We start from the raw sequence: 26,047 nt of genomic DNA on the forward strand, positions 1-26,047 counted from the left end.
TCATGCAGCCAGAGGACTTGTGACAAGTCACTCTTCCAAGTAGAACTCAGCCCTGAAGTCCTACAATTCTAGATCTAGATCTGTGCTGTCCAGTATAGTAATTGGTAGCCACATGTGGCTGTTTAAGTTTAAATTCTTTAAAATTAAAAATTCAGTTCCCCAGTGGCACTAGCATTATTTCAAGGGCACAGTAGTTATATGTGGCTTGATGGCTCTTAGTAGATAGCACAATAAAGATCATTTCCATTATTCTAAAAAGTTCTAATGGATAGCACTAGTCTGGACCACTGTACCAAATTATCAGGGCATATAAAAAGGGGATGATCTGTGTCTCTTCCAAAGAATCTGCCTCCATTTCCTGGCAACCCTAATATTTGCCATCTTTTATGCAGTAATTGCATTCTCTGTACATGGAATTTCTTATTTTTTTTTTTTTAAAAGATGACCGGTAAGGGGATCTTAACCCTTGACTTGGTGTTGTCAGCGCCACACCCTCTCAAGTGAGCCAAGCGGCCATCCCTATATACAGATCCAAACCCATGGCCTTGGTTTTATCAACACCACACTCTCCCAAGTGAGCCACAGGCCGGCCCTTGTACATGGAATTTCTAACCTGTTTGCTGAAGAGTTGTGGTTTCCTACCCCATAGTGTGTTCTGAAGTTCTGAGGAGTTGGATTCCATGTGCAGGACTTCTCTGCTGAGTGTGTTCCAATGTCCTACAGAGAAGGGCAGCATGATGTCTTAGGGAGGGTGACTGCTTTGGATTCCAGCACTGGCACTTTTTGCACCATGACCATGGGCAAGTTACGTCACCTCTTTGGGTCTCTGTGCCCATGTGTGTAAAGATAGCTTGCATGGTGTTAGAATTAATAACTTGATGTAAAAGTACTTAGCAGAGTCCTGGATGGAGAAGGTACACAGTAAGCTATAGGTATCATCATTGTAGCTATTTAGCTCTTCCTTCTCTTCTAGGAACAGAATAAATACCGTCTCCCTGGCTGTGGTATCTCTTTAGTGGTGTCCAGGGGGAAGGTCTTTTCTCTTTGAGGCATTCTATACTGTTGAAGACTTTAGAAAGTCAGAAACGCAGGGTCAATTTTCCGATGGTCCTAGAGACAGAGCTGCAGTTCAGGAAGGAGATCAGAAGGGAGGTGCGGAGGAGGTTGCAGGGAATGGGTAGAGTGTGAGGAGATGCAAAGGCCCTGTGCAGGCAGCAGGAGGGCAGGGCTTTCAGGGCTGTATCTCTGGTGTTCAGAACAAAAGCATACGATACACACTCAGTTCATAGTCATCTAACATAAGAATGGCTTGGTTGCTGTTTGTTTTTTTTGACAGTGTCAAAGGCAGATCAAGCTTCCTTGCATGGTTTCCACACAAGCATTATTATTTCAGGTGTCCCTAGGGCCAGCCTGGCCCATACCCCATTAGCCAACGGGGCTGCCTGAGCCTGCTGGGAGTCTTTGGGTAGGCTGTCCCTTCTGCCTGGATGCTCTTCTTCAGTGGACATTTACTCAGCCCTCAAAACCATCTCCAGCAACCTTCGACAACTCCAGGGTTTCTCCTCCTTGCTGCTGGGCTCCCACACAACAGAACAGTGTGGCAGTGCAGGGGTTTCATCACAGACTTGTGACTTACTCATATGTGCATCCTCCCATCCCGCAGTCTCACAAGTGCTGGTCACTGGTCCTCAAGAATGTTGGCTGTAAAGTGAGCCATTCGTAAACAAAAGGCTTCCTTATGTTGTCATAGCAGCCAAGCATGAACCAGTTTTTGTTGACTTTTCAGTTTGTGTGATCTTTTCCACTGCTTTTCTACCTTTCGTGGTGTGGGGAGGGGCTGGGTTGGGACAGTAGAGGCTGACAGTGTCAGCGGTGACTGAGTCCAGTTGGATGGCCATCTCCATATGCACAGTAAAAGACTAGGCTCTGGTGCCTCACCGGCTGACCCAGGGGTCCCTTGAGAACTTTGTGCAGCGTTGAAGTGTTCCATACCTGCACTATCCCATGTGCTCGCTACCAGCCACATGCACCTTGTGAGCACTTGAAGCATGACCAGTGCAAATGAGGAGCTAAATTTAAATTTTCATTTTATTTTAATAAAAATTTAAGTAGCAATCTTTTCCTCACCCTAAGTTGTATAGAATGCTCTGACGCTCCCCCAAATGTTTCTGGAACCTCCTTTACCCAGTGTACATTGTCAGTGTGTTTTCTTGGAAGTGGCTGTACAGAATAGGTGCCAACAGTGCAGGATTCTTGAGCCAGATGCCAACTCCACCCCCAGTTATTTGGGTTACAGGCTAGACAGAAACTTCTAGAAGACAGAGATCAGGTTTAACAGATAAGGATCAGACCACGTAGGAAATGCTATATACATGGAGCTGTGGAAGCCCAGAGTAGAGGAAGCCAAGTCCTTGAATCGAGGAAAGCTTTTCAGACAAGCAGCATTTGGGTTGTATATTAAAGGCTGTGTCTGGGAACTAGCCAGGAAAGGGTTGGGGGGAGGGGGATGTGGGTATGGGTTTCCAGGTGGACATGCCTGGACATACCTGGATGGGACACTGGGGTGAGGGCTGGCAGGTGTGGCTTTGTTGGGAGGAGTCTGATTTCATGAGAACCAGAGGGTTTAATCAGGGGACTGACACCCCAAATCAATGTGTTGAAAAGGTCTCTCCATGGCAGTGTAGGGGACAAATGGGTGGAGGAAAGGCCAGAAGCAGCAAGTCCAGGTGGGAGGCTGTCACGTAGGTCAGTGCTTGCCAGGCACCACTCAGGCCACATTATGCATCTCTCATTTAATCTTCAAAGCAAAACCACACAGTTTACCTGTTGAAAGACTCCCAGAGAGGCTAAGTCACTTGATGGACACACAGTCAGGGGCGGAGCAGGGACATGAGCCCAGAGCTCTACGTTCTTTGGCCCCTACACGATGCCACCTCTTGTGAGCAAGACACTGTGAGGAGAGGAGGTTCCGGCGTGTTGGGGGATTTTCTCTGGCTTGGGATGTGGGAAAGATGGAGTTGATGCTATAGTGCTTTGGGGTGGGTTGACGTGGTGAAGGTTGGTGTCAGGAACCCAGGAGAGAAGCAAGGCGAAGTGTAAATTTTGTATTTGAGACTCCAGAGGGCCATCCTGGCCCGATGACCAAGTGAAGACATTGGAGACCCAGGGCTTGAGCATGGGGTGAAGTCACCTGGGTGTGGAGAAGCAGAGGCCAATTCCAGGGCTACCCACAGTCAAGGCACCAGGCAAGAGAGGAGTCAGCCAGCAGGGGGGACAGGGAAAGGCGGCAGGAATCTCTACTCGGGGTTTGTTTATAGTAATTTATAGAAATTGTGTATTGAGATCAGTCCCTGTTAACTGAAAGTTTAAAGAGCGTCTAGGTTTTGCCTGAGGATCGTGTCACATGTGCCCTGGGTCCTGGGAGGCTGCCAGAGGACGGCAGGGTGAGGCCATGTCCACCCTCTGCTGTGTCCACAGGTCGGCAGCCGCAGGGTGATTCAGTATGGCGCAGCCCTCATGCTTGCCTTGGGCATGATCGGGAAGTTCAGTGCCCTCTTCGCGTCTCTCCCGGATCCTGTGCTCGGAGCCCTCTTCTGCACCCTCTTCGGTAAAATCTCTCTGCCTGGGTAGGGGCTTCCCTCTCAGGCTCCTTTCTTTGAGTGGATCATGGTGTTTTTAGACTCCCTTCAGTAAGATTGAAGGTAACAGTAAATTTTCATTTTAAAATGCAAAAGGATATGCCTTCAAAAAATGAAAACCTACATCACTCTCCGAGTTGAATTTGTTAAAGGTAGAACCAACAGTAAGAACAGTTATGTGACAAAAATTAAGATTAAATTTAGTGTCTTTAGTGTTCTAATTGCTTTAACTCAAATATCTTTCCCTGTGAATGAGCCATTTAAAACTGGCCATTTTTTTTTTTTTTTAAAGATGACCAGTAAGGGGATCTTAACCCTTGACTTGGTGTTGTCAGCACCACGCTCAGCCAGTGAGCGAACCAGCCAATCCTATATGGGATCCGAACCTGGGGCCTTGGTGTTATCAGCACCGCACTCTCCCGAGTGAGCCACGGGCCGGCCCCAAATCTGGCCATTTTTACAATAGGACTGGATTTGATCTCTGTGCAATTACTTGTAGGAATCAGACACATCCCAGATATTTGGGTGGGTTTCCCAGTTTAATTGAAACGTTTGCTTAGAGGGAAAACCTATATCCTTAGTTTTCTACTTGATCTTAAGAAAAGTAATGTGATGTTTATGCCCGTGTTCAAGGCCAAATTGTGCTCAGGCCAAGGGTCATTTGGATCAGAGACTGGGATGCTCACGTTCTAGCCCCACAGTTCTCCTGCTTCCTGTCACTTGCACTGGTCTCCTGGTTTCTTTCTGATGGACAGAGAAAAGACACTAGGCAGCCTTGGATTGCCGTGAGTAAGTAATCTGTCACTCTCGCTGGAGGCAAACGTAATGGAACTTGTGCTCTGGTGTTTTCTCTCCAGGAATGATCACGGCTGTTGGCCTCTCTAACCTGCAGTTCATTGACTTGAATTCTTCCCGGAATCTCTTTGTGCTTGGATTTTCAATCTTCTTTGGTCTCGTCCTTCCAAGTTACCTCAGACAGAACCCTCTCGTCACAGGTGAGGGAAATAGACCTTGAATCTTGGGAGGAATTGAAACCACAGCTGCCGATTTACAAACAGCTCTTCACCAGTGGGGGAGGACTTTGGAACTTCAGGAATTGTTGTGGTGAACACTTGTCTATGCATCTCTTTTGAATCTTTCTTTGTAGCAGTTTATCCAAAAGCCCTCTGGGCTTCCCACATAAGCTGGCAGGTACATATAACTGATGTGGATCTTAAGGTCTCTCTCTCTTTTTTTTTTTTTTTTTATTACTGGGATCCTTCTTGTGGGAGAATGCATCTCTGTAAAACCTTTTGATTTCTCAGACTAATACTATGTTAAGATCTTAACATAGACTTTGAAATACATATTTCAAGATTAACTGTTTTAATTCCTACTTTTTATTTGCATACCCTTATGTAATGAAGAATGAACAAAAGGGGAACTATCTTAAGAAACAGCTATTGCTACCTATAATTTTGTTTTAGCAAGTGCAGAATTGGGGACCATTTTTTTAATATATTTTTTTTCTAGGTGAAATTCATGTAACAGTATTAATCATTTTAATAAAGTGAATAGTTCAGTGGCATTTTTACATTCACAATATTGTACAACCACCACCTCCATTTAGTTTTCAAAACATTTTCATCACCCCAAAATAAAACTGGATATTCAGTAAACTGTAAAACTCCCATCGTCTCCCTTTCCCTCAGCCCCTGGCAACCACCAATCTGCTTTCTGTTTCTATGGGTTTAACCGTCCTAGATATTTCATATAACTAGGATCATACAATAGGTGACCTTTTGTTTCTGGCTTTTCTCACTTAGCATAATGTTTTCAATGTATACATGTTGTAGCATGTATAAATACTTCATTCCTTTTTATGGCTGAATATTCCATGGTATGTATATACCATAATTTGTTTATGCATCTATCCACTGATGGACAATTTTGGTTGTTTCCACCTTTTGGCTATTGTGAATAGATAGTGCTGTTAGGAGCATTTTTGTACAAGTACAATCAATTCTCATTATTCATGATAGTTACGTTCTATAAAGTTGCCACAGACACCGAATTAGCAAATATTGAACCATTGCCCCTAGGGGAAGTACGGCCAACGGCACTATAACTCATGCCTGAGTGAATCTTATCTAACACATCTTATCTTTTCTCTGTAAGACACATCACAGCCTTCTTGTGTTTAGGAACACTAGAGAGCATGTCAGCACAACCCTTGGTTTATCTTTGGCAGCTGGCCTACTGGGATCCAAACCCTTGACCTTAGTGTTATAACACCATGCTCCAATCAAATGAGCCACCAGCCAGCCCTTTATTTATTTATTATTATTATTATTATTATTATTATTATTACCAATCAAATGAGCCACCAGCCAGCCCTTTATTTATTTATTATTATTATTATTATTATTATTTTTTTTTTTTCCTTCTTGTCTTTTTTCGTGACTGGCAACGGATCGCAACCCTCAGTGTCGCGCCCATACCGGACCGGGACCGGCAACGGGATCGCAACCCTCGGTGTTGCTCCCGCACCTCGCTCAGCCAGTGAGCGGCCGGTCTGTATGTGGGATCCGAACCCTCGGCGGGAGCGCCGCTGCGCTCTCAACGGCGCACTGTAGCAGTGCGCCACCGGGCCGGCCCTATTATTATTTTTTTTGGTGGCCATTTTAAACACTGAAATTGCCAACAAAAAGCACTAAGTGTGAGAAATGTGTTCTAAAGAGACTGCAAAAAGGGCGCTTGTTTACAGTATAAGAGTGAAACTAGAAGGCAGAACGTCGCTTTGTTTGACCTCAGCTGGGAATATGTGTGTCAGGCGACTCAAATTCTTCCCAGCTCTGTGTGTGCCCGTGAATGTCTGTGAAAGTGCCTAGAGTATCCATTTGGGGATTACAAATAAATTTTAGCACATAGGCAAATTCATAAATATGGAATCCTAGAATAATGAGCACAGATTGTATGGTTTTGAGTACCTGTTTTCAGTTCTTCTGTGCATATACCCAGGAGTGGAATTGCTGGGTCATATGGTAATTCTTTTTATTTTTGGTAGTTGGCTGGTGTGGGGATCCGAACCCTTGACCTTGGTGTTACAAGGGGGTTATATGGTGATTCTATGTTTAACTTTTTGCGGAGCTGCCAAACTTTTCCACGATGGCTGTACTGTCTCATAATCCCCCAGCTGCACGAGGGTCCTTATTTCTCCACATCCTCGCTAACAGTTGTTATTTTCTGTTGAGGATCATTATATTTTAAGTATAGAAAGTGTGTGAACTTCCTAATTATAAAGAGTTTCTTGCTGCTTTTTACATTTTAGTATACCAAGTTCATGGAAGGACATCTTTATAAATCTATTTGTTCCTGATTAAAAGTAGCTAAGCACTAATTAGTAACATATTTGTAATATTTGCAATCAAGCAAGGGTTTTGAAAACCCTTGCTTGATTGCAAATATTACAAATATTTTTGTTGTCTTATTATTCACTTTGTAATTTTTTTCAGCCTTACAGCAGCCATTTTTTAAAGTCTGCAGATAATACCCTAGTTCATTATAGGGTGAACATCTTTCTATTAGATTCATTTTCTATGGACTTCTGTTAGGAATTTTTCTTACGGAGATACCTTTGGATTATTGTTGAAAGTATTCATGGTAGTTTAAAATATTATTGGCAAAAATTTATCTACACATGTACAGTTGAGAAATTTATACTTTCATACACTGCATTGACTGTTGGAAAAGTATATTTCTTTCTGAGTCAAGGGCAGGCCCACCCTGTCTGCAGCGATGACCCTTTTGGCCATGTTCTGTTTCTAGGTATAACAGGAATCGATCAGGTGTTGAATGTTCTTCTCACGACTGCTATGTTTGTAGGAGGCTGCGTGGCTTTTATTTTGGATAACACTATCCCAGGTATGTGGTATATATCAAACATGCTTATTACATATGTGAGTTATTTTTTGCTAAATAAAATGGGAAGCGGGAGGAGTAAATCAGTTCAAAGCCATCACTGATTAAAACTGTGTCCTAAAACGATTGAGATGACACTCCCAGCCTCACATATGAATCAGTTTTTTGCTAATAAACTTATTAATTTTGGTTCTTTTGCTGGATGGCATTTAAGAAACAGCAGGTGAACTGCCCGTGTGGGGAGAGGTGGCAGGGAGATGCCTTGAGCACACCCCGGGCTCCTACCTCCCCTCACAGGCTGAGCCCAGTGCCCTGGCATGACTTCCATCAGTTCCTTCACGCACTCCTCTGAGCCAGCTGGTAGCCTACACCACTTCTGCTTGGGAAGCCTGTCCTTTAAATGAGTCCTTCCCAAGGCCAGCTAAGACCACAGGACAGTGGAGGACAGTGGACAGAGGCTGAGATCAGTGATGAGGGACTGCAGAGGGCTCTGTCTCTCCAGAACCCACGATCCCTGTTCATTGGTGTGTTCTGTGCCGAGCACTGGGTGACAGGCTAGAGTGTGAGGTGGGCCCTGTCTTGGAGCCTCCCTAGTTTCCTAGAGGCAGCTGCTGTGGCACGCTGGTAGACTGACCTGCCTTCATGGAAGGGTGATGCTTATTCTTGGGCTTGAAAGATTTGTTGATATTTTTCCCATAAAGTATTCCTCCTTCAAAAAACCTCAATCAAGAGGTTGCTAGGGACATCAGGGATGGAGACTTCAGGTGGAAGGAATCACACACTTGAGTAGGTGGAAGGTGTTAGATTTAAGAGGGTTAATAACTAACACCCTCTTCCTCTCCTAAGTCAGAACTAATTGAAAGGGGTGGAGTCAGGCGGATGGAAATTAAACTCAGCTTAATTACTGAAACGCTGATGGCAGGGCATAGCTTAGATGTACAAAAAATTTATAGGCTTCCTAAATACTGCACCATAGAATCAGACTCATCTCCCAGGTTCAGGCAGAGAAGCATATTGTTAGGTATCTCACGTAGCCAACAGCAGATGCCAGTGGTCCTCCCTACACTGGGAAAATCTGGGAAAAGAAGTCCAAGAGTTGCTGAGCCCTGTTTGCCTAGATCTTTCTCCCAGACTCATCTGTCAGGGTACAGAGTAGCTAGGAAGTGTTGCTCCAGTGGAAGTTCACCCTCACAGGAGCACAACCAGTGGGGAATACATGACAGATGCAACCTCCACCTACCACACACACACAAATGGAGCAAAGCAGTGTAGAACTTAGGCATGTCTGGAGGGGGCTGAGTGTGCAATGGCCAGTCGATGAAGGTATTGTATGACATAATGAAGACTGCATGCCGTTTTGCAAAGCTCCAATTTGCATTTTAGAGAGTTATTCTTTGCACAGTATTTGAAAACAGATTAAGGGGAGCAAGTGGTGAGATGGAAGACTGGATGACCAGTTAGGAGACCAGTACAGTGACCAGGAAAGCAATACCATGGCTTGGGCTGGACCTCCTCAGTGAACATTGACAGCAGGGTCACGTGAAGGGACAGAGAGGAAGTGAAGTCATCAGGAGATTGCTTGAATGTGGAACAGGGAGGGGCTGGTGACTCTTAGCTGAGCAGCTATAACTCCTCAGGTGTTCTTTGCTGTCACCTGGGCAGGATTGATCCTCAGGACAGCATATTGGAGAGTCTTGTTCTTGGTAAGACTGTTAAATTAAGCATTCCTTTGTTTTGTTTTGGTGTGTGTGTGACAGGTACTCCTGAAGAAAGAGGAATCAGGAAATGGAAGAAGGGCGTGGGCAAGGGGAACAAGTCGCTCGATGGCATGGAGTCCTACAATTTGCCATTCGGCATGAACATTATTAAAAAATACAGATGCTTCAGCTACTTACCCATCAGCCCAACGTTTGTGGGCTACACGTGGAAAGGCCTCAGGAAGAGCGATAACAGCCGGAGTTCAGATGAAGACTCGCAGGCCACGGTATAGCCTTAGCTGCGTCCTGTGGCCTGGCCACAGTGAAGCATGTATCTGTAGTTCCTTGCTGGGTAACAAGAAGTAAAATATATGTTTGTATATCTACATTTACATTCTGCACCCCAGAGCTAAGACAGATTGCAGGTAGCTTTTCTGTTGTGAGTGGTGATTGTGTCCATGATGTCTTGCCCAACTCCTTATTTAAGCCCTTGACCCCTTGCCCTTCACAAGTGTCCACTGCTGGCCGTGGTCACTGAACTTGAAGTTCCAGTCCTCCCATGGGGGCTGATGTTTGAAATCTGCAGCGATTCCTTTTTCTGTCCCTTTCTACCACCCAGTGCTAGCTTTCCTACAAGCTGCCTCCAGGGTCCAGGGGCTTTCTGTTTTGGAGGCCTCGGACCTACTTACTTTTTATTTGATCTTGGCCTGTGCCTGCAGAGACCTCCTCTGACCAAGGGACACCAGTGTCCTCTCATTGTTGCCATTAACTGGTCAAGTGTGATTCTGTTGTCCCTGACACTCTTGTAGGAGGAGAAGAGCAGGGGAATGGCTGCTCTCTGCCTGGGTCTGGGCATGTTTAAGGTCTGTACAGTTAGCGATGGATGGAAATCTACGTGAGGGATTGGAGGGGAATGGAAAGGACCCTAAAGTCGTTATTTGATTCTTGACTTCTCTTTTTCCCTGCCACCCTGGCCCACCTGTGCCAGCATGTTTCATACTGACCTCTTTTCTCTAGTGGCTGAGACACACTCTGTGGCATTTATCACTACTGGCTGGTGTGACGGGTATGGCGTGCCACACAAGGGCACTGATCAGATAAGCTCATGGGAATCTTGGCTCTGCTGTTATGTGGATGTTATTGTTATGTGCGTCTATGATTACAAGGTTATATTCCTATTTAATGTTATTGACTATAGCAGATTTTTGAAATCAGTGTTTTTCCACATGACCCTCTTTCCTTGCATCCCTATTATTCATCCCCTTCCCCCTGCCCTTTCCACCGATTAAGAAAAGAACCAGCATTTGTAAAGCTGTGGACACCATCAGGAAAGCTTGTTTTAATGGCTTTTGAAGGCCAGTAACCATTGTTGTGGTTGTGTTTTGTATTGCTTGATACCATGAATGTGTAAATACTGTAATGCCTAATCTATTTATCAAAACTGACTACTGGACCAGAGCCCGGAAACCATGGGTCAAGTTTTATGTGAATTTGTTTTGTGAAGGGAGGCTGGGTAGGTGACAGACAGAGCCACCATAGTGAATGGTCCATCATCCCAATCAGTTCATCAATCCAGTTCTCCTGTTGCAAGTCATTTCTGGCAGTCGTGGCTAAGGACTGTGGGTTGTTACATTTCTGTGGCTTGTTACATTGCATGTCCTTTAGATCTTGATTTTGCAGAGGGTAAGCTTAGATCCCTTAGCCAAATACTGCTTTTCTCTTAAGTTGTTGCAGAAAGTGGTGAGAAAAGCAGCTGGCAGGCTCCCTCTGTTAAGAGAGTTCTGATTAATAACACCAAATTCTTTATGAAAAAAATGACTTCTATTGAATTCGAAGTTTTTCAGCCAAAGGAAAAGTTTGAGACATAAAGTGGTGACCTTGCTTCATGAGGTTGTGCTTCTTAAGTGGTCATTGACCTGACCAAGCTTTGGTGGGCAGCAGGTGTTCCTGTCTCCACAGCAGGGCCGTGTGTCTACACAGTTGCATCTCCTGCCTCCCTGGCTCAGGCCGGCTTGGCTTCCCCATGCTGTGATGTCTGTGTGTGTCACTGCAGCCCCTTGACTCCCGGGAGTTTGGGGCTTCGAGGTTTATTATGTTCAGAACATCTCAGCACCACTGCTTTGTTTTGCCAAAATCTTACTGCAGATTAAGTAAAGAATTAGATCCTAAATTATGTTTAGTTTTGTATGTTTTTTAAATGCATATGCAATATATAGTTACTTTAGATGCACACTGGTTAACAGTCTTGTCCTCTTAATTTGACAAGCCTCGAGACTGACAACTCTCCTACACCAAGTTGCTCTCATTTTCTTCTATTTGTATCTTGCGTAGCAGCTCCAATTTCTGTGCTTTGAAAAATGGGGACAACTGCTAAACATCCTATAGATTTGCAATATTCTAGCTCTGTAGATGAGCAGAAGGACCAAACATCCCAATAAAAGCATCCATACCATCGGGAATTCAAGAGGAAGTTCTCTTCAGTGTAACTGGGCATCTTGCCTCCCAGTGAGTAACACCCAGATTGTGTATTTCAGATGGCAAGAAACCCACTCCCTTCGGAAACCCCTCCTGGGGCCGGGTTTTATCTGTAGGCTTCAAACCTGCTAGTCTGGCAGATGTCTCTACGAGCATTCACATGGGGAGGGAAACCCTGCACCCATACCTCCCATTGGAAAGAGGGTTTCTGCCCTTCTTGTTCTATTGAGGCCAACTTTCATATTCTTCCCAAGCAGGGGGAAGGACCCGTGAGGTGGGGAGAAAAGAGGGAGTCTGACTAGACATCCTGATTGAGCCTCGTACTTTCTGCACAGCCTTAAGTGATTGGAGTCTCCTAATAATTAATAAATCTTGCCCATGCATCACATACACAGACCATTTTAGGAAATGCTCCTTCTGCTAGCAGATGTGCTGTAGAATGAAAGTCTGTAAGTGAAAGAAAAAGAATGTCCTCATCTGTTTCTTGAGTTTAAGCACACACCTGAGGGGAGGTTTTGGGGGACACGTTATTGGCCTCCGTTACTGAGCCGCATACCGCCATGCTTTGTTTTGCCAGTAGAAAGTTATAAGATATTTTCGATGTGAATGTCTTTGCAGGCCGTTCAGTCTCCAGTTTACACTTACCCACCACCTTCACAGGTCAACGGCCTGGTCCGTGAAAGGAAGCATTTGAGTTAGTGATCCCAATGTGAATGTCTTTGCAGGCCGTTCAGTCTCCAGTTTACACTTACCCACCACCTTCACAGGTCACCGGCCTGGTCCGTGAAAGGAAGCATTTGAGTTAGTGATCCCAACGTGGGAAGCAGAAAGTATTCATAAGGACAGGAGATGGTGCCATATTCACAGTGGGGGCGGGGGGACCACAACCCTGGATCACAGAACGATGGGAAATGAAGCTCCAGTCTTCGTAAATGATTTTCATTCTCATTAGGGAGTTAAACTTAGATTCAGTAATACATTTACTTTCAAAATCCTTCTTGAGTGTTTCGAATGTTCACTTTTAATTAGTTTCTTGGGATTGATCCAGGCAAGAGAAATGGCACAACTGCACCAGCTAGAACGGAGCGTCATACGTCCTCGTGGTTTCCCGTTTTCATGGCAACAAATTCACACACAGGATTTGCTTTATACTGTAGAATACTGACTCTCATGATGACAACTTGCTTTATGCATGAATATTGCAGTATTTCCATATAGTAAAATAACATTTCTACCCAGGATAATAGTCAGTTTTCCAGGGAGGGAATGATATAATTTTCATGACAATGTCATGTGATGATAGAATTTCTCCATTGATGAATCTCTAGTGTGTGTGTATACTTTATTTACCCATACATATATTTTATGACCATGAGCTAACTCATTATTCCTTTCATTCATGTTCTTGCTAAAATATTGGTACTAGCAATTTAGATTTAAAGTTGGCAAATCTAATCTTCAGTAATATCGATGCCACAAAAGTGGCTAGGCCAGAGAGAAGGTGAATAAGGAGCCGTCTGGCCAGAGGAGAGGCAGCGTCCTGCAGGTGGCTGTACTAGGGGTGAGGGCCTGCCCACCCAGCTGTCGCTGGACGCCAGCTGTACACACCCAGTCAGTGCCTGGCTCCCGTGCCTGGGCACCCACAGAGGTTGCTTCTCCAGGGAGCCTCCCCTTGGCTTTAGAGCAGAGGTTGGGGTTTCACTTGTTGCATGTTGTACTCTGTCCCCTTATGATTTGGACATAGAGGATAGGACATCTCCCACCCTCCACTCCTCCTGCAGTCAGGCACCAGGCAGTGTAAGAAGGCCGCCCATTTTTGCCAGCATTCAGCTTCCGCCCTTGGACCCATAAAGCGCGTTCGCACTGGGGGTCCCTCTTCAGCAGCCTCACAAACATTCCTGTCCTTTTAGGTTGTTGTAAACCCTGCCTCCTCGTCACTCTAACATCCAGCATCCTTAGAATTGCCGTGTGTGTGTGTTTCAGGCACGTAGGACACGCTTACCAGCATTGCCATCTTACTGACAGTTCTAAGCATCCTTCTCTGTTTGTTCGTAATCACCTTCATTTGACACATTAATAAATTTCTGACTGTTCTTAAAACAGTGGGGATGCCTATATTTTCCTTGAGTTTTTGTGACTGACTTTAGCTATATACCCTTCTGGGATTTTGTTTGTTTATTTTTATTTTACATACTGAGGGTATTTGGGGTGGGGTTGTTTTTTGAGATGTGTAATTCTTTTATGGAGTTTTTAAAAAGAATTTTCATATTGTTTTTCTAACATGGCTTCATTAAACGTTTAAGTATTTTAAAAAATATGTAATATTTGGACCAGATGTTGTGAATAATAGTAGAGATAAAGCTATTTTATTCTGTATTTTTAAAACTGTTCCGTACAAATAAAAACTCCTGGATGCAGTTTTGCTGTTCACGTACTTCTTCCTTTGGCTGGTTTCTAAGAAAACTTTTTTATTGGAAGTCATCTCCTGGGGGAGGGAAATTGATAAGAAATTCAGTTCATCGAGTTCACAGGCATTATCATTGTCAGACACCTGGAAGACTGAACAGTGAAAACTGGAGGGAAGGTGCTGTCAGTCCTCCTTCCAGAGAACCAGTGACGTGGGCAGGGTCCATGGCAGGATGGGGAGGGGGGAACTGAGATCCCACACGTGTCAAAAAGTTAGAGAATGCACTCGGGGTGGACTTTGGGGGTGAAATAATGAGTCTGTAATTGCAGCAACAACATCTGGAGGCTGGAGACATTTTGGCAGTAGCGACCAGAAAGGCTGTATGTTCACATGGTTGGATCAGAGGGTCCCAGAGAAGCCTTGGACCCTTTCAGGCCATCTGAGTATTCAGAGTGGGCCAGAAAATGCTGAGTTGTGGGTAGCAGAAAAGGACTGAGAGCAGCTCCTGAGTCTGACAAGCTCCATTCAGTGTGTGGCATGGCTCCCTGGCAGGGTATTGGTCCAGATGTGCTTGGATGCACTTTTTAATTTAGAGCAAACTTAGAACTACCCCATTCCTATCTTCACCTCTGACTCTTCTCTGTCAATTGGGGACATGAGTAACCACCGCAGCTACTCCTGTAAGGTTTGCAGCCTGCTGCCACCCATTCCCCGTATCCTGACCCGAGAGCCGCTGCTGGAGAATCCATCACAGATGGATCATTTTACCTTAAGTTATATACATGCAAAAAGTATCTGTAAGGTATTAAAAAGTAACAAAAAGAATACCCACGTTCCCACCCCCAGCTTGGACCACAGCCCATTATTACTTCAGAGCCCCCTGCACTCCGCGGACCTCTTGCCCAGAGAGCCACTTTCCCTGCTTTTCTTCACAGTTTTGCCATATGTCTGTGTCCCTAAGCAATTTAGTTTTGCATGTTTTTGAACATTATGTGACAGGAATGTTATAATGCATGTATTGTTACATTTTACTCAGTGTCGTGAGATTCTTTCATGTTAATACATCTTTTTTATGTAGTTCATTCATTTTCACTGTTGGGTAGTACAATTTAAGATTAACAAAGACAAAGCATTCTGAAGTGTCCAGAGAGAATGAGCAGATCCAAAATCTAAAGAGCTGGGGTCCAATGAACATCAGATTTTTCAGCAGCAACATTCTTTTGGGAGTTACATATTTTAAGGGCTGAAGGAAAAGAATTTCGAACTTAAAATTTTATGTCCAGCTACTCGAAGGCCCACGTTTAAATACTTCTGGTTGAAGTACTAAAATATGAAGAGAAACAACCTAGGAAGTGCTGTAGGAGAGAACTGAGGGAAAGGTGAGCAATAAATGTGGAAAACCTGGTTGTTAAGAAGTGAGAACCAAAGGAAAGAAAAAATATATCCATAATGATTTCAGGTTACAATTTGAGGCCATATCAACATAGTTAACAGGGAAAGAGGAGGCTTATCGATGTGAGCTAGAAACAGGTCCAAATGTACCAATAAGTATAAATGAACCAAATTCTCCAGATAAAAGATTGTTGGACTAGATAACAAAAGTCCTGATATGTGCTATTTACAACCATGGTATTCAAAAATGTGGTCTGTGATTGGTAGAGGCTGCAACAAGATATGTTCAGAAATCGATAGTGTCTAGAAACTTTATAAAGGTTTCTAAGCAATTAGACAGTTAAGCAATTTGACGTTTTATGTATGTTGAATCTAATACTAAAATATTTAGACTTACGTATCAGCCTGCCACAAAATAAACAAACAAATAAATTCTGGGCTTATATGTTTCATGTCTTTTAATTCCAGAATCTTATTTATTTTAAAAATATTTTGCCAAAATTTTAGTCTATGATGGATCAGGAAAAGCAAAAACCAACTGATCCTTCACCATGGATGTTCTGAGAAGCACTGTCTGCAAGAGACTCGTTTACATAAGGACATGCAAAATTGAAAGTAAGAGGATGGGGGAAAAATTACACTGGGCAGAATTACTAACCATCTATTATATTACCTCAGACAAAATAAAAAGCATTGTTAGGGGTAGGGAGGTTCATGATGTAATGGTAGAAAGGTTCAGTTTACAAAGAGGAGTCAGTTTTAAACACATGCATCTAGACAGATAGCTTCAAAGTTCACGCAGCATAAATGGATAGAAATGTAGGAAGAAACTAAGTCCACCTGCTGGTGGAAGATTCCAACACCTTACATTAGATGAGTAAGGAAGGCAGAAACTAAGCAAGATTTGAAAGCAACCAGAGGGCATCTTTAGAACTTTGCATTCAACGATTACAAAATAGACATTCTTCACAAGCACTCGGGAATATATCTAAAAATTGCTCCTGTTTTAGGCATTAAAGTAAGCCTCAAAAAATTTTGAAAAATAGGTACCATACAGAACATTTTCCCTAACTATACACAGTTAAGTAAAAATGTAAATAAAAATTCCTGAGTATGTGGATGTATAAAGTATTGCTAGACAGCTGACTAGTTAAAGAAGAAACCGGTAATGGAAATGTTCTTTAATGAAGTGTGTGGTATTTCCTCTGTTGGTTCTGTTCTCGCTTTCCTCTAGAATTCTGATTTTACATTCATACTGCATCTCTTAGATCTCTACTAGTTAAAGAAGAAACCGGTAATGGAAATGTTCTTTAATGAAGTGTGTGGTATTTCCTCTATTGGTTCTGTTCTCGCTTTCCTCTGGAATTCTGATTTTACATTCATACTGCATCTCTTAGATCTCTTAAGTTTCCTATAGTTTCACTCGTAGTATCTTTTTCCATTTCCTCTAAGTTTTAGGAGAATTTCCTGAGCAATTACTAAATCACTGAGTTTGTAGAGTATCCAACCTTTTGCTCATGCCTTTAAGTAGTTTTAAAATAATTTATTTTCATCATTTTCAAACATACTCAAAAGTAGAGAGAATAGCATGATAAACCCATATGTGCCCATCACCCGGCGTAACAGGGATGGACCCTGGGGCCAATCTTATTTCATCTACACCCCTCCATGTCCCCTCTCGTGTTTTTTTAAAGCAAATCCCAGATACATCACTTCATCTATAAATATTTCAGTAATTATAATGAAAAGATGGTCTTAAAAAAAAACAAATACAATGATCATACCTTTAAAAATTAACAGCTTTTTTCCAGTGCAGTCAAACAATTAGTTGAGGTTCAAATTTCCAGTTGTTTCATAAATGTTTGAAATAGGATCCACATAACGTCTACACTTCACTATGGGTTGTTAACGACCTCCGCCCCCCAACCCCCACCACGGTCTCTCTCTCTCATGCTCACTTGCTCTCTTCCTCACAACGTCTTTGTTGAGCAGTTTATTTGTACTGCAGTTTTCTACAGGAGATGTTGGAATGCACTGCCCTATCCTGTTCCTGTGCCCTTGGTGTCTCTTTGGTCAGATTATCTGGGAGAGGACAGAGCGCTACTCTATAAGCAGCTGTGTGTCCTTCCAGTGGGAGCGTATGATGTCTGGTGGTCTCTCTATCGTGATGTTCACAGCCATGGATGCTCAGTTCCCAGATTGAGGAGTTTATTAGGGTGAGCACTGCATTTTAAAATTTGGCTCTGTTATTTGGATTTCAAATTAAAACACGATCTTCCACAATGAGATCTTTTCATAGGCTCAGTATTCTCTCAAGTCCCATTGAAAATACATCTTAGAGACTATAGTAGTCCATTTTTGTGTTGCTATAATAGAATACCTGAGACTGGATAACTTAAAGAGATTTATTTGGCTCACGGTTCTGGGACAAATGCATCTGGCAGGGGCCTCAGGCTACTTCTACTCATGGTGAGAAGCAGCAGGCAGCTGTGGGTGCAGGATCACATGGTGAGAGGAAGTTAGACAGAGACAGAGCAGAGATGCCAGGGTCCTTTGAACAACCAGCTCTGATGGGAACTAAGAAAAGCTCATTCACCACCCCCACCCCTCAGGGTGTTAATCTATTCATAAGATATCCGCCCCCCATGACCTAAACAGCTCCCTATATTGCCACATTGGTGATCAGATTTTGACATGAGTTTTGGGGGGACAACACATCCAAACTCCATCAGGGACTTTGCTTGAAAGTGTTCTCACATTGCATATATTTCATAGGAATGCATTTCTTCCAGTTCATTAGAATAGGCCCTTCTTTAGGGATATTGAAACTTTTCACATATCTGGTTATTTTCTTTCTGACTGCATTTACTAATAACTAAAAGAGGTCTGTGTTTGTTCAAAGTAGGACTTGCAGTGGATTTGATGATATTTCTTTCCCCAGAGCTCATCTCATGAGTTGATGATAAAATCCTTTAGACCATTTGAGTTGACCTGTTCTTGGGCCTGCTTCAGTTTGGTTCCATCTGTGTCCACTTACCAGACTCTTGTTTAGACTCACCATAGATATTCTTCTAATGCTTCAATTTTATTAGATACCTTCATATTTATGTGAATGTGTGCTTAAAAGAGAGGAATGAGAATACACTCCAAAATCTTTTATCATTATCTTTGGGAGGTGGGATTGTGGGTTACTTTCATTCCTTTTTAATTTTTATTTTCTGTATTTTCTAAGTCTTCTCTATTACAAATACAAATTACTTGTGTAAATTTATTTTCAAAGATTAAGCTCTTTCCTCTCTGAATAACATTGTAAAGCCAGTAGCAAGTATAAATTATATTATAAATATAGTGGTCCCTACTTATCTGTGACTTTGCCTTCCAAGGTTTTAGTTACCTGCAATCAACCTTTATCTGAAAATATTGAATTATTTTCAGAGAGAGAGGCCACATTTGCATAAGTTTATTATAGTATATTGTTACAATTGTTCTATTTTATTATTAGTTATTGTTGTTAATCTCCTACTGTGCCTAATTGATAAATAAAACTTTATCATAGGTGTGTATTTATAGGAAAAAAACAGTATACATAGGGTTCGGTACTATCCGTGGTTTTAGGTATCCACTGGGATTGGGACAACTGTATTTGGAAATATCACAGTTTAGGGCTAGCCCATGGCTCAGTTGGGAGAGCGTGGTGCTAACAACACCAAGTCAAGGGTTAAGATCCCCTTATCGGTCATCTTTAAAAAAAAAATCACACTTTAAGAGATAGGAAAGCCCAGTATTCCTCTAGTAATATGAAACTTTGCAGTTCCTCAAATTGACATTAAAATAACAGTTACAGCCAAATATATCTCAATAAAAATATGAAATGTTAAAGTTACCCTTAAGTATTTGCCTCCTTTTGTCCTGTATGGGAAGGTTTTACCTAAAAATGACATGGGTTGGTGGGTGAAATCTTCCAGAACATTCCATCCTTAGAGATAAAAAAACAGTGGGGCTTGGAACCACAGGCTCAAGCTGGAGGAATGACTTGCAGATGGTAAGATTTAGGCATTTACCCCTAAGCTGTGCCCAAAAGTCGCTAGTGACCACCCCAGCAGCACCCCTACACACACCCCAAGGTGGCCCTTGCCTTAATTGGGCCAGTGTTGTCTCCAACCCCTTGGAGATTATGTGAGTCTCAAAATTCCAATTCGTATCACATATGAAGTAACTATCTTTGGAGACTCAAAGATGCCAGAGGGCCGTGTGTGTGTGTGTGTGTGTGTGTGTGTGTGTGTGTGTTCACATACTTATGAACACATAAATACAATTTATGTGTTTTTACCTTTTGGGAAGCAAGTGATCCATTGTGGCCTCAGGGAAATTCTCAGAATGAGTTGGAAGCAGGATAAATGACCTTCAGGGAAATCCTAGGATCCTCCTAGGAATGAACTTCTTGCCCGATAGAACAATTTTAAAAAAATAAAAGACTTCACCTCAAGTTGGACCCTGACTATTTTTATTGTGCTTCAGTGATCAGATAATGAGCTTTGCAGGTAGATCCATGCTCAGATCTCAGAAAGTCCTCTTCCCAGCTGTGGCAGAGACTACCAAGTGGCTCCACCAGATCTGTTCTCCCATTCTTCCGTGGTCTTGGAATTTCAGGAGGGCACAAGACTGTACATCCTTACACGTAGCCGAGTGTAATCATGTGATTGGGCTGTAATGAAGTGTAGTTAAGGATGGAGATGCAACTTCTGGTTGTGTTCTTAAAGAGCAGATGTTTACTCTCTTCTTTGCCTTTTCCCCCACTACTGAAAAGGAGAGGTGGTGGCCAACCAGTGTGGTTCATTCAGACAAGGACAATGTCTGGGAGGGCAGGAAAATGCAAAAGAAGGATCCTGAACTCCTTCCTGATGGTTTCTCCTAATGACAGAGAGCAGCTCTTACTTTGACATGAGAGAGAAATATACTTAAGTATTAGTCATTTTATTAAGCAGTGTTATTGTTAAAGTATTATTAGTTGGGTCTCTGTTGTAGCAGCTAAAACTACATCCTAACTATTGGGAATTTTGTAGATCAAAAATAATCTAAAATTAGACCAGCAATTCATAGGGCTCATACAAAAATTTGACCAGTTATGTTTCCTTGAAAATGTCACTTAAACTCTGGTCCTCTGTATTCTTCTGTATAAAATGGAAATAATACTGATGCAAAGTTGTAGAAATGATTATAGAGGTTAAGATATAGACCTCAACAAATTAGGTTCTAGTCCTCCTCAGTTCCTTTCCAGGCTTCATAGGCACACACATAATTTTATAGAGCCACGATCACAGTGCATATGCTTTAACTGGAAGAATTGACCTGGCCAGAGCTGAGGCTTGGGTATGTCAGTCTGTGGGATTGTGGGCCCCATCCCTAGTTCCTCTGTTTTCTGGACCAGCCAATTCCCCAACTCCTTGCCAAAGTGGCCCAGAATTTTTGGAGAGCCACACAGTCACCCAGACATACTCCCTGAATTTAATCAGCACCTGTGAGGTCTGGTGAGGGTAACCTTGATTCCCTCCACAAATGAGACTCAGATGTCTATACATGTGTGTGGTGGACAGAATGGGGTGGCGGGTGGGGTGTGGGGTGCTGGGCTGCGTTTAGAGCTTGACATTCAGGGAAAAACAAACGAGGGAGAAGGAAACCATTACTCTTTTAGGATTTTTTTCCCTATTGCTGTTTTGAAATCATCAAAGTGATATGCACTCATTGTGACAAGTGAAACAATGAAATCAATACAAAAATGTGAAAAGTACAAACTATTATTCTCTCCCAATCCCACCCCACCTTGTGGTAACCATTGCTTCCATCTGGTGTAGCCTTTCGCAGTGTTCTTGTTCAGCTAACTTATACAATCGTAAATGCACATGCACTAGGGATATGCTGGCCTGTTTGTTTTTACTGAAACAGAACAGTAGCATGTTGCGCTCTGCAACTTGCTTTTTTCACTTTACAATACAGCATGAATGCACATGCACTAGGGATATGCTGGCCTGTTTGTTTTTACTGAAACAGAACAGTAGCATGCTGCGCTCTGCAACTTGCTTTTTTCACTTTACAATACAGCATTGGCATTTCTACAAATGGGAAGATGTAGATCTACCTTTTCTTTTCCTAATATTTTACACGTTGAGATACACTTTAACATAAAATCATATGAACATCAATTTCTTTCCAGTGCAGCCTTTCCCCATCTTTTCTGTCCGCTTCCTTCTCTTCCATTGCCTTCTCCTGCAATGCTCTAGGAATCCATGTTAGCAACCTGCTTTGGATCATTCACACATTTCTCCATGTCCACGTAACTGTGTAAACATCTAGCTAGCTATTCTACCTGTACACTCATATATGCCACATATATATATATATATTCATTCATGTTTTGTCATTCTTTGCTCTACAAAAAAAAGAGGATAATCTTATGCACACTTTTCTGCATCTTGTATTGTTCAATATCTTGTGGAAATCCCTATAATTTAGCTGGCATCACTCTAATTCATTTTTTTCATGGCGATTTTATAATATCCCTTGCGGTGGATTCACTGTAGTTTATTCAGAGTTGAGGGATATTTGTATTCCCAGTTTTTAGCCATCGCACATAGCTACCATAAATGTTGTTGTACATAGGTTTAAACAAATGATAAAATACATTCCTGGGAGTGGGACTGCTGGATTGAAGGGTACATGTATTTTAAATTTTAAGGGATGTTACCTAGACTACTTTCCAAAAAACTATAATAATTTACATTTCCACCAGAATGTATGAAAGTACTTTACCACTTTTCTCTTCCCTGAATCTCTGCCAGCAATGCTGTTATCTTTTAATTTTTGTCAGTCTAATATATATAACATATCTCGTTGTACTTTAAATTGCATTTCCTTGACCACTAATGTGTTTGAGCAGCTTTTTATATTTCCTAGCCATTTCAATTTTCCTTTCTATAAATTCTCTATTCATATTCTTTGCCGTTTTTCTTTGAGGTTATCTTTTCTTTTGTGAGAGTTCTTGTGTATTGTGAATATTTAACTAGTAATCTGTACTGTAAGTATATATTTTTTTCAAATTTATTTGTCTATTGCTATTTCTTGGCAAGAAATACCAGAAACAAAGTCAATAGACAAATAAATTAGGGAAAAAATATTTGCAGCAGAGATAAAGAGTTAAATATTCATAATACATGAACAGCTCTTATAAATGTTTATATAGTTAATTATGTCTATCTGTCCCTGCAGTAAAAGGAGGTTTCCTGTTTTGATTAAGATAATCTCTCCACCCCTAGGTTGTTTGTGTAGTTCATGATTTCACTCTTGATTTTTATTATTTAATTTTTTAGATTTAAATGTTTAATGCTCCTGGAATTTATATTTATGATTAGTTTTACTAATCCATCTATCTGCCCTATTATATGATAAAGCAAATCCATATTGGATTTTGGCAAATAGTCTTTATTATAAACTTAAGCACTTTCCAGTTGTATTTAGAATTTCAGTTAAGAATGGCAAGCATTGCTGATAAAATTGCTTTTTTAGCATTTCATGATTTTATTATATGATTTTGTCCTTTAACTTGTAGCGATTTACATTGCTAGAGGTCCTGATTTGCATTCCTGGTCTACAGCACTCACGGCCATAGTGTTGCACTCTTGGTGTGTGGCTGGGTTCCATTTGCTAACAGTCATTAAGGATTTTTATAGCCATATTCATAAGGACACTTGTTTGTAGTTTTCTGTTTTTATATTGCCATATCATATTTGAGTATTGAAATTATGGTGGCTTCATAAAACAAATTAGGAAGTTTGAATCACTTGTCCATGTCCTCGAATAATTTCAACAACATTGAGATTGCTCCTTCTTTAGAGGTAAATAGAACTTGGCTGTGAACCCATCTGGTCTTGGAGGCTTTTTTGTCAGTGGCGGATCTTTAATCACTATTCTCTTTTATTGTAATTACTTTATTAATTCAAATTTCCACTTCTGTGATCAATTTGCTAGAAAAGTAGGTTTTTTCCCTAGGTTCTCAAATGCACTTTTAGAGTTGGGTAAGTATTCTTTGATAATTGTTTTTACTCTCTTCTGTGTCTCCTTTATTCGTGTATCAACTTTTCTTTATTAGTCTTCTGTTCCTATTTTCTTTTCCTTTAATTGTTTGCTCTTTTTCTAATTTCTAAAAACGTATTATTATGTCTACAGATTCAATGGAATCTCTATCAAAATACCAATGACATTCTTCACAGAAAAAAAAAAAAACCTAAAATTTGTATGGAACCACAAAAACCTCAAAAAGCTGAACAATCCTGAGCAAAAAGAAAAAAGCTGTAGGCATTATACTACCTGATTTCAAAATATACTACAAGGCAATAGTAACTAAAACAGCATGGTACTAGCATAAAAACAGACACATAGCCCAGTGGAATAGAATAGAGAAACCAGAAATAACTCCACACATTTACAACGAACTCATTTTTGACAAAGGCATCAAGTACATACATTAGGGAAAGGACAGTGTCTTCGTTAAATGGTGCTGGGGAAACTGGATGTTGATATGCAGAAAAATGAAACTAGATACCTATCTCTCACCATATAAAAAGAAATCAACTCAAAATGGATTAAAGACTTGAATGTAAGACCTGAAACTATAAAACTACTAGAAGAAAACATTGGGGAAACACTTCAGGACATTGGTCTTTGCAAAGATTTTTTCATAAAACCTTAAAAATACAAGCAACAAAAGCAAAAATAGACAAATAGGATTATATCAAACTAAAAATCTTCTGCACAGCAAAGGAAACAATCAACGGAGTGAAGAGACAACATATAGAATGGGAGAAATTATTTGCAAACCATCCATCTGACAAGGAATTAATAACCAGAATATATAAGAAACTCAAACACCTCAATGGAAAAAACAAATAAATAATCCAATCAATAAATAGGCAAAGAATCTGAATAGACATTTCTCATAAAAAGACATTGAATGGCCAGTATGTATTTTTTTTTTCCTTTTTGTCTTTTTTCGTGTCCGGCAACGGATTGCAACCCTCAGTGTTGTGCCCGTACCGGACCGGGACCGGCAACGGGATCGCAACCCTCGGTGTTGCGCCCGCACCTCGCTCAGCCAGTGAGCGGGAACCGGTCTGTATGTGGGATCCGAACCCTCGGTGGGAGCGCCACTGTGCTCCCAAGCAGCACACTGTAGCAGTGCGCCACTGGGCCGGCCCGGCCAGTATGTATTTTTTAAAAAATGCTCAACATCATTAATCATCAAAGAAATGCAAATGAAACCACAAGAAGATATAATCTCTTCCCAATTAAAATGGCTACTATCAAAAAAGACAAAAAAACAAAAAACAAATGCTGGCAAGAATGCAGTAAAAGGGAAACTCCTACACACGGGTGATGGAAACATAAATTAGTGCAGTCATTATGGTAAACAGTATGGAGGTTCCTCAAACAACTAAAAATAGAAATACTATATGATCCAGCAATCCCACTACTGGGTATATATCCATTAGAAAGCAAAATCACTATGTTGAAGAGATATCTACGTTCTCATGTTTATTGTAGCACTATTCACAATAGCCAAGATATAGAATCAACCTAAATGTTCATCAATGGATAAATGGATAAAGAAAATAGAGTATATATATACAATGGAATACTATTCAACATAGAAAAGATTGAAATCCTGTCATTCGCAGCAACATGGGTTAATTTGGAGGACGTTATGTGAAATGAGCCAAGCACAGAAAGACAAATATTGTATGTTATCATTTGTACATTGGAAATAAAAAAGTTGCTCTCATAGAAGTAAAGAGCAGAATAGTGGTTACCAAAGGCTGGGAAGGGTAGAGGGGAGGGAGGATTGGGAGAGGTTGATTAATGGATACAAAAATATAGTTAGACAGGAGGAATAAATTCTCATGTTTGATAGCACAGTGTGGTGACTATAGTCTATAGTTTGTTGTATGTTCCAAAATATCTAAAAGAGAAGATTTGGAATGTTCCCAACACAAAGAAATGATAAATGTTCAAGGTGATGTATATTTCAATTACCTTGATATGATCATTACACATTGTATACATGTATCAAAATATCACATGTGCCCCATAAATATGTACAATTATTATGTATCAATTTCAATAAATAAATAAATAGTAAAAGAATAAATAAAAAGAAACAGAGACATAAAAAAACTGATCACTATATATCTTTATCTTTCTTATTTAATAATAAAATTTTAAGTCTATTCATTCTATATTTTTCTCTCAATGCAGCTTTTGCTGCTAATAGATTTTGATATGAATTGTCCTCCCTTTTTGCTTTCTAGATAGTTTCTAATTGCTGTTTTGAGGTCTTTGGCTATCTAAAAATTGGTTCCATAATTTACAAGTAGTTTTCAGTTACTCAATTATTTATTTCTTTTTTTAATTTTAATTTTAATTTAATTTTTATTTTATTTTGTCGATATACAATGTGGTTGATTATTGTGGCCCATTACTGAAACCTC

The 26,047-nt window shown here is 41.2% G+C and overlaps 1 protein-coding gene across 2 annotated transcripts in view; it reads left to right on the plus strand.

The window, feature by feature from the left end:
- SLC23A2 (solute carrier family 23 (ascorbic acid transporter), member 2) overlaps nt 1–14,127 on the plus strand; it is an 86,346-nt gene extending 72,219 nt beyond the window's left edge. Inside the window, exons 13-17 of one of the 2 annotated variants that reach the window (XM_008578951.1) lie at nt 3,478–3,607; nt 4,496–4,633; nt 7,446–7,541; nt 9,296–12,370; nt 12,478–14,127. In XM_008578951.1, coding sequence (XP_008577173.1) covers nt 3,478–3,607; nt 4,496–4,633; nt 7,446–7,541; nt 9,296–9,528 — 597 coding nt within the window. In that variant the 3' untranslated portion in view covers nt 9,529–12,370; nt 12,478–14,127. Of the gene's footprint in view, nt 1–3,477; nt 3,608–4,495; nt 4,634–7,445; nt 7,542–9,295; nt 12,371–12,435 lie in introns of both variants that reach the window. The other variant, XM_008578950.1, reaches the window with a different exon arrangement.
- Nucleotides 14,128–26,047: the final 11,920 nt, after the last annotated feature.

The sequence above is a fragment of the Galeopterus variegatus genome, unplaced genomic scaffold, assembly GCF_000696425.1.
Source record: "Galeopterus variegatus unplaced genomic scaffold, G_variegatus-3.0.2 Scaffold1789, whole genome shotgun sequence".
Taxonomy (NCBI): domain Eukaryota; kingdom Metazoa; phylum Chordata; class Mammalia; order Dermoptera; family Cynocephalidae; genus Galeopterus; species Galeopterus variegatus.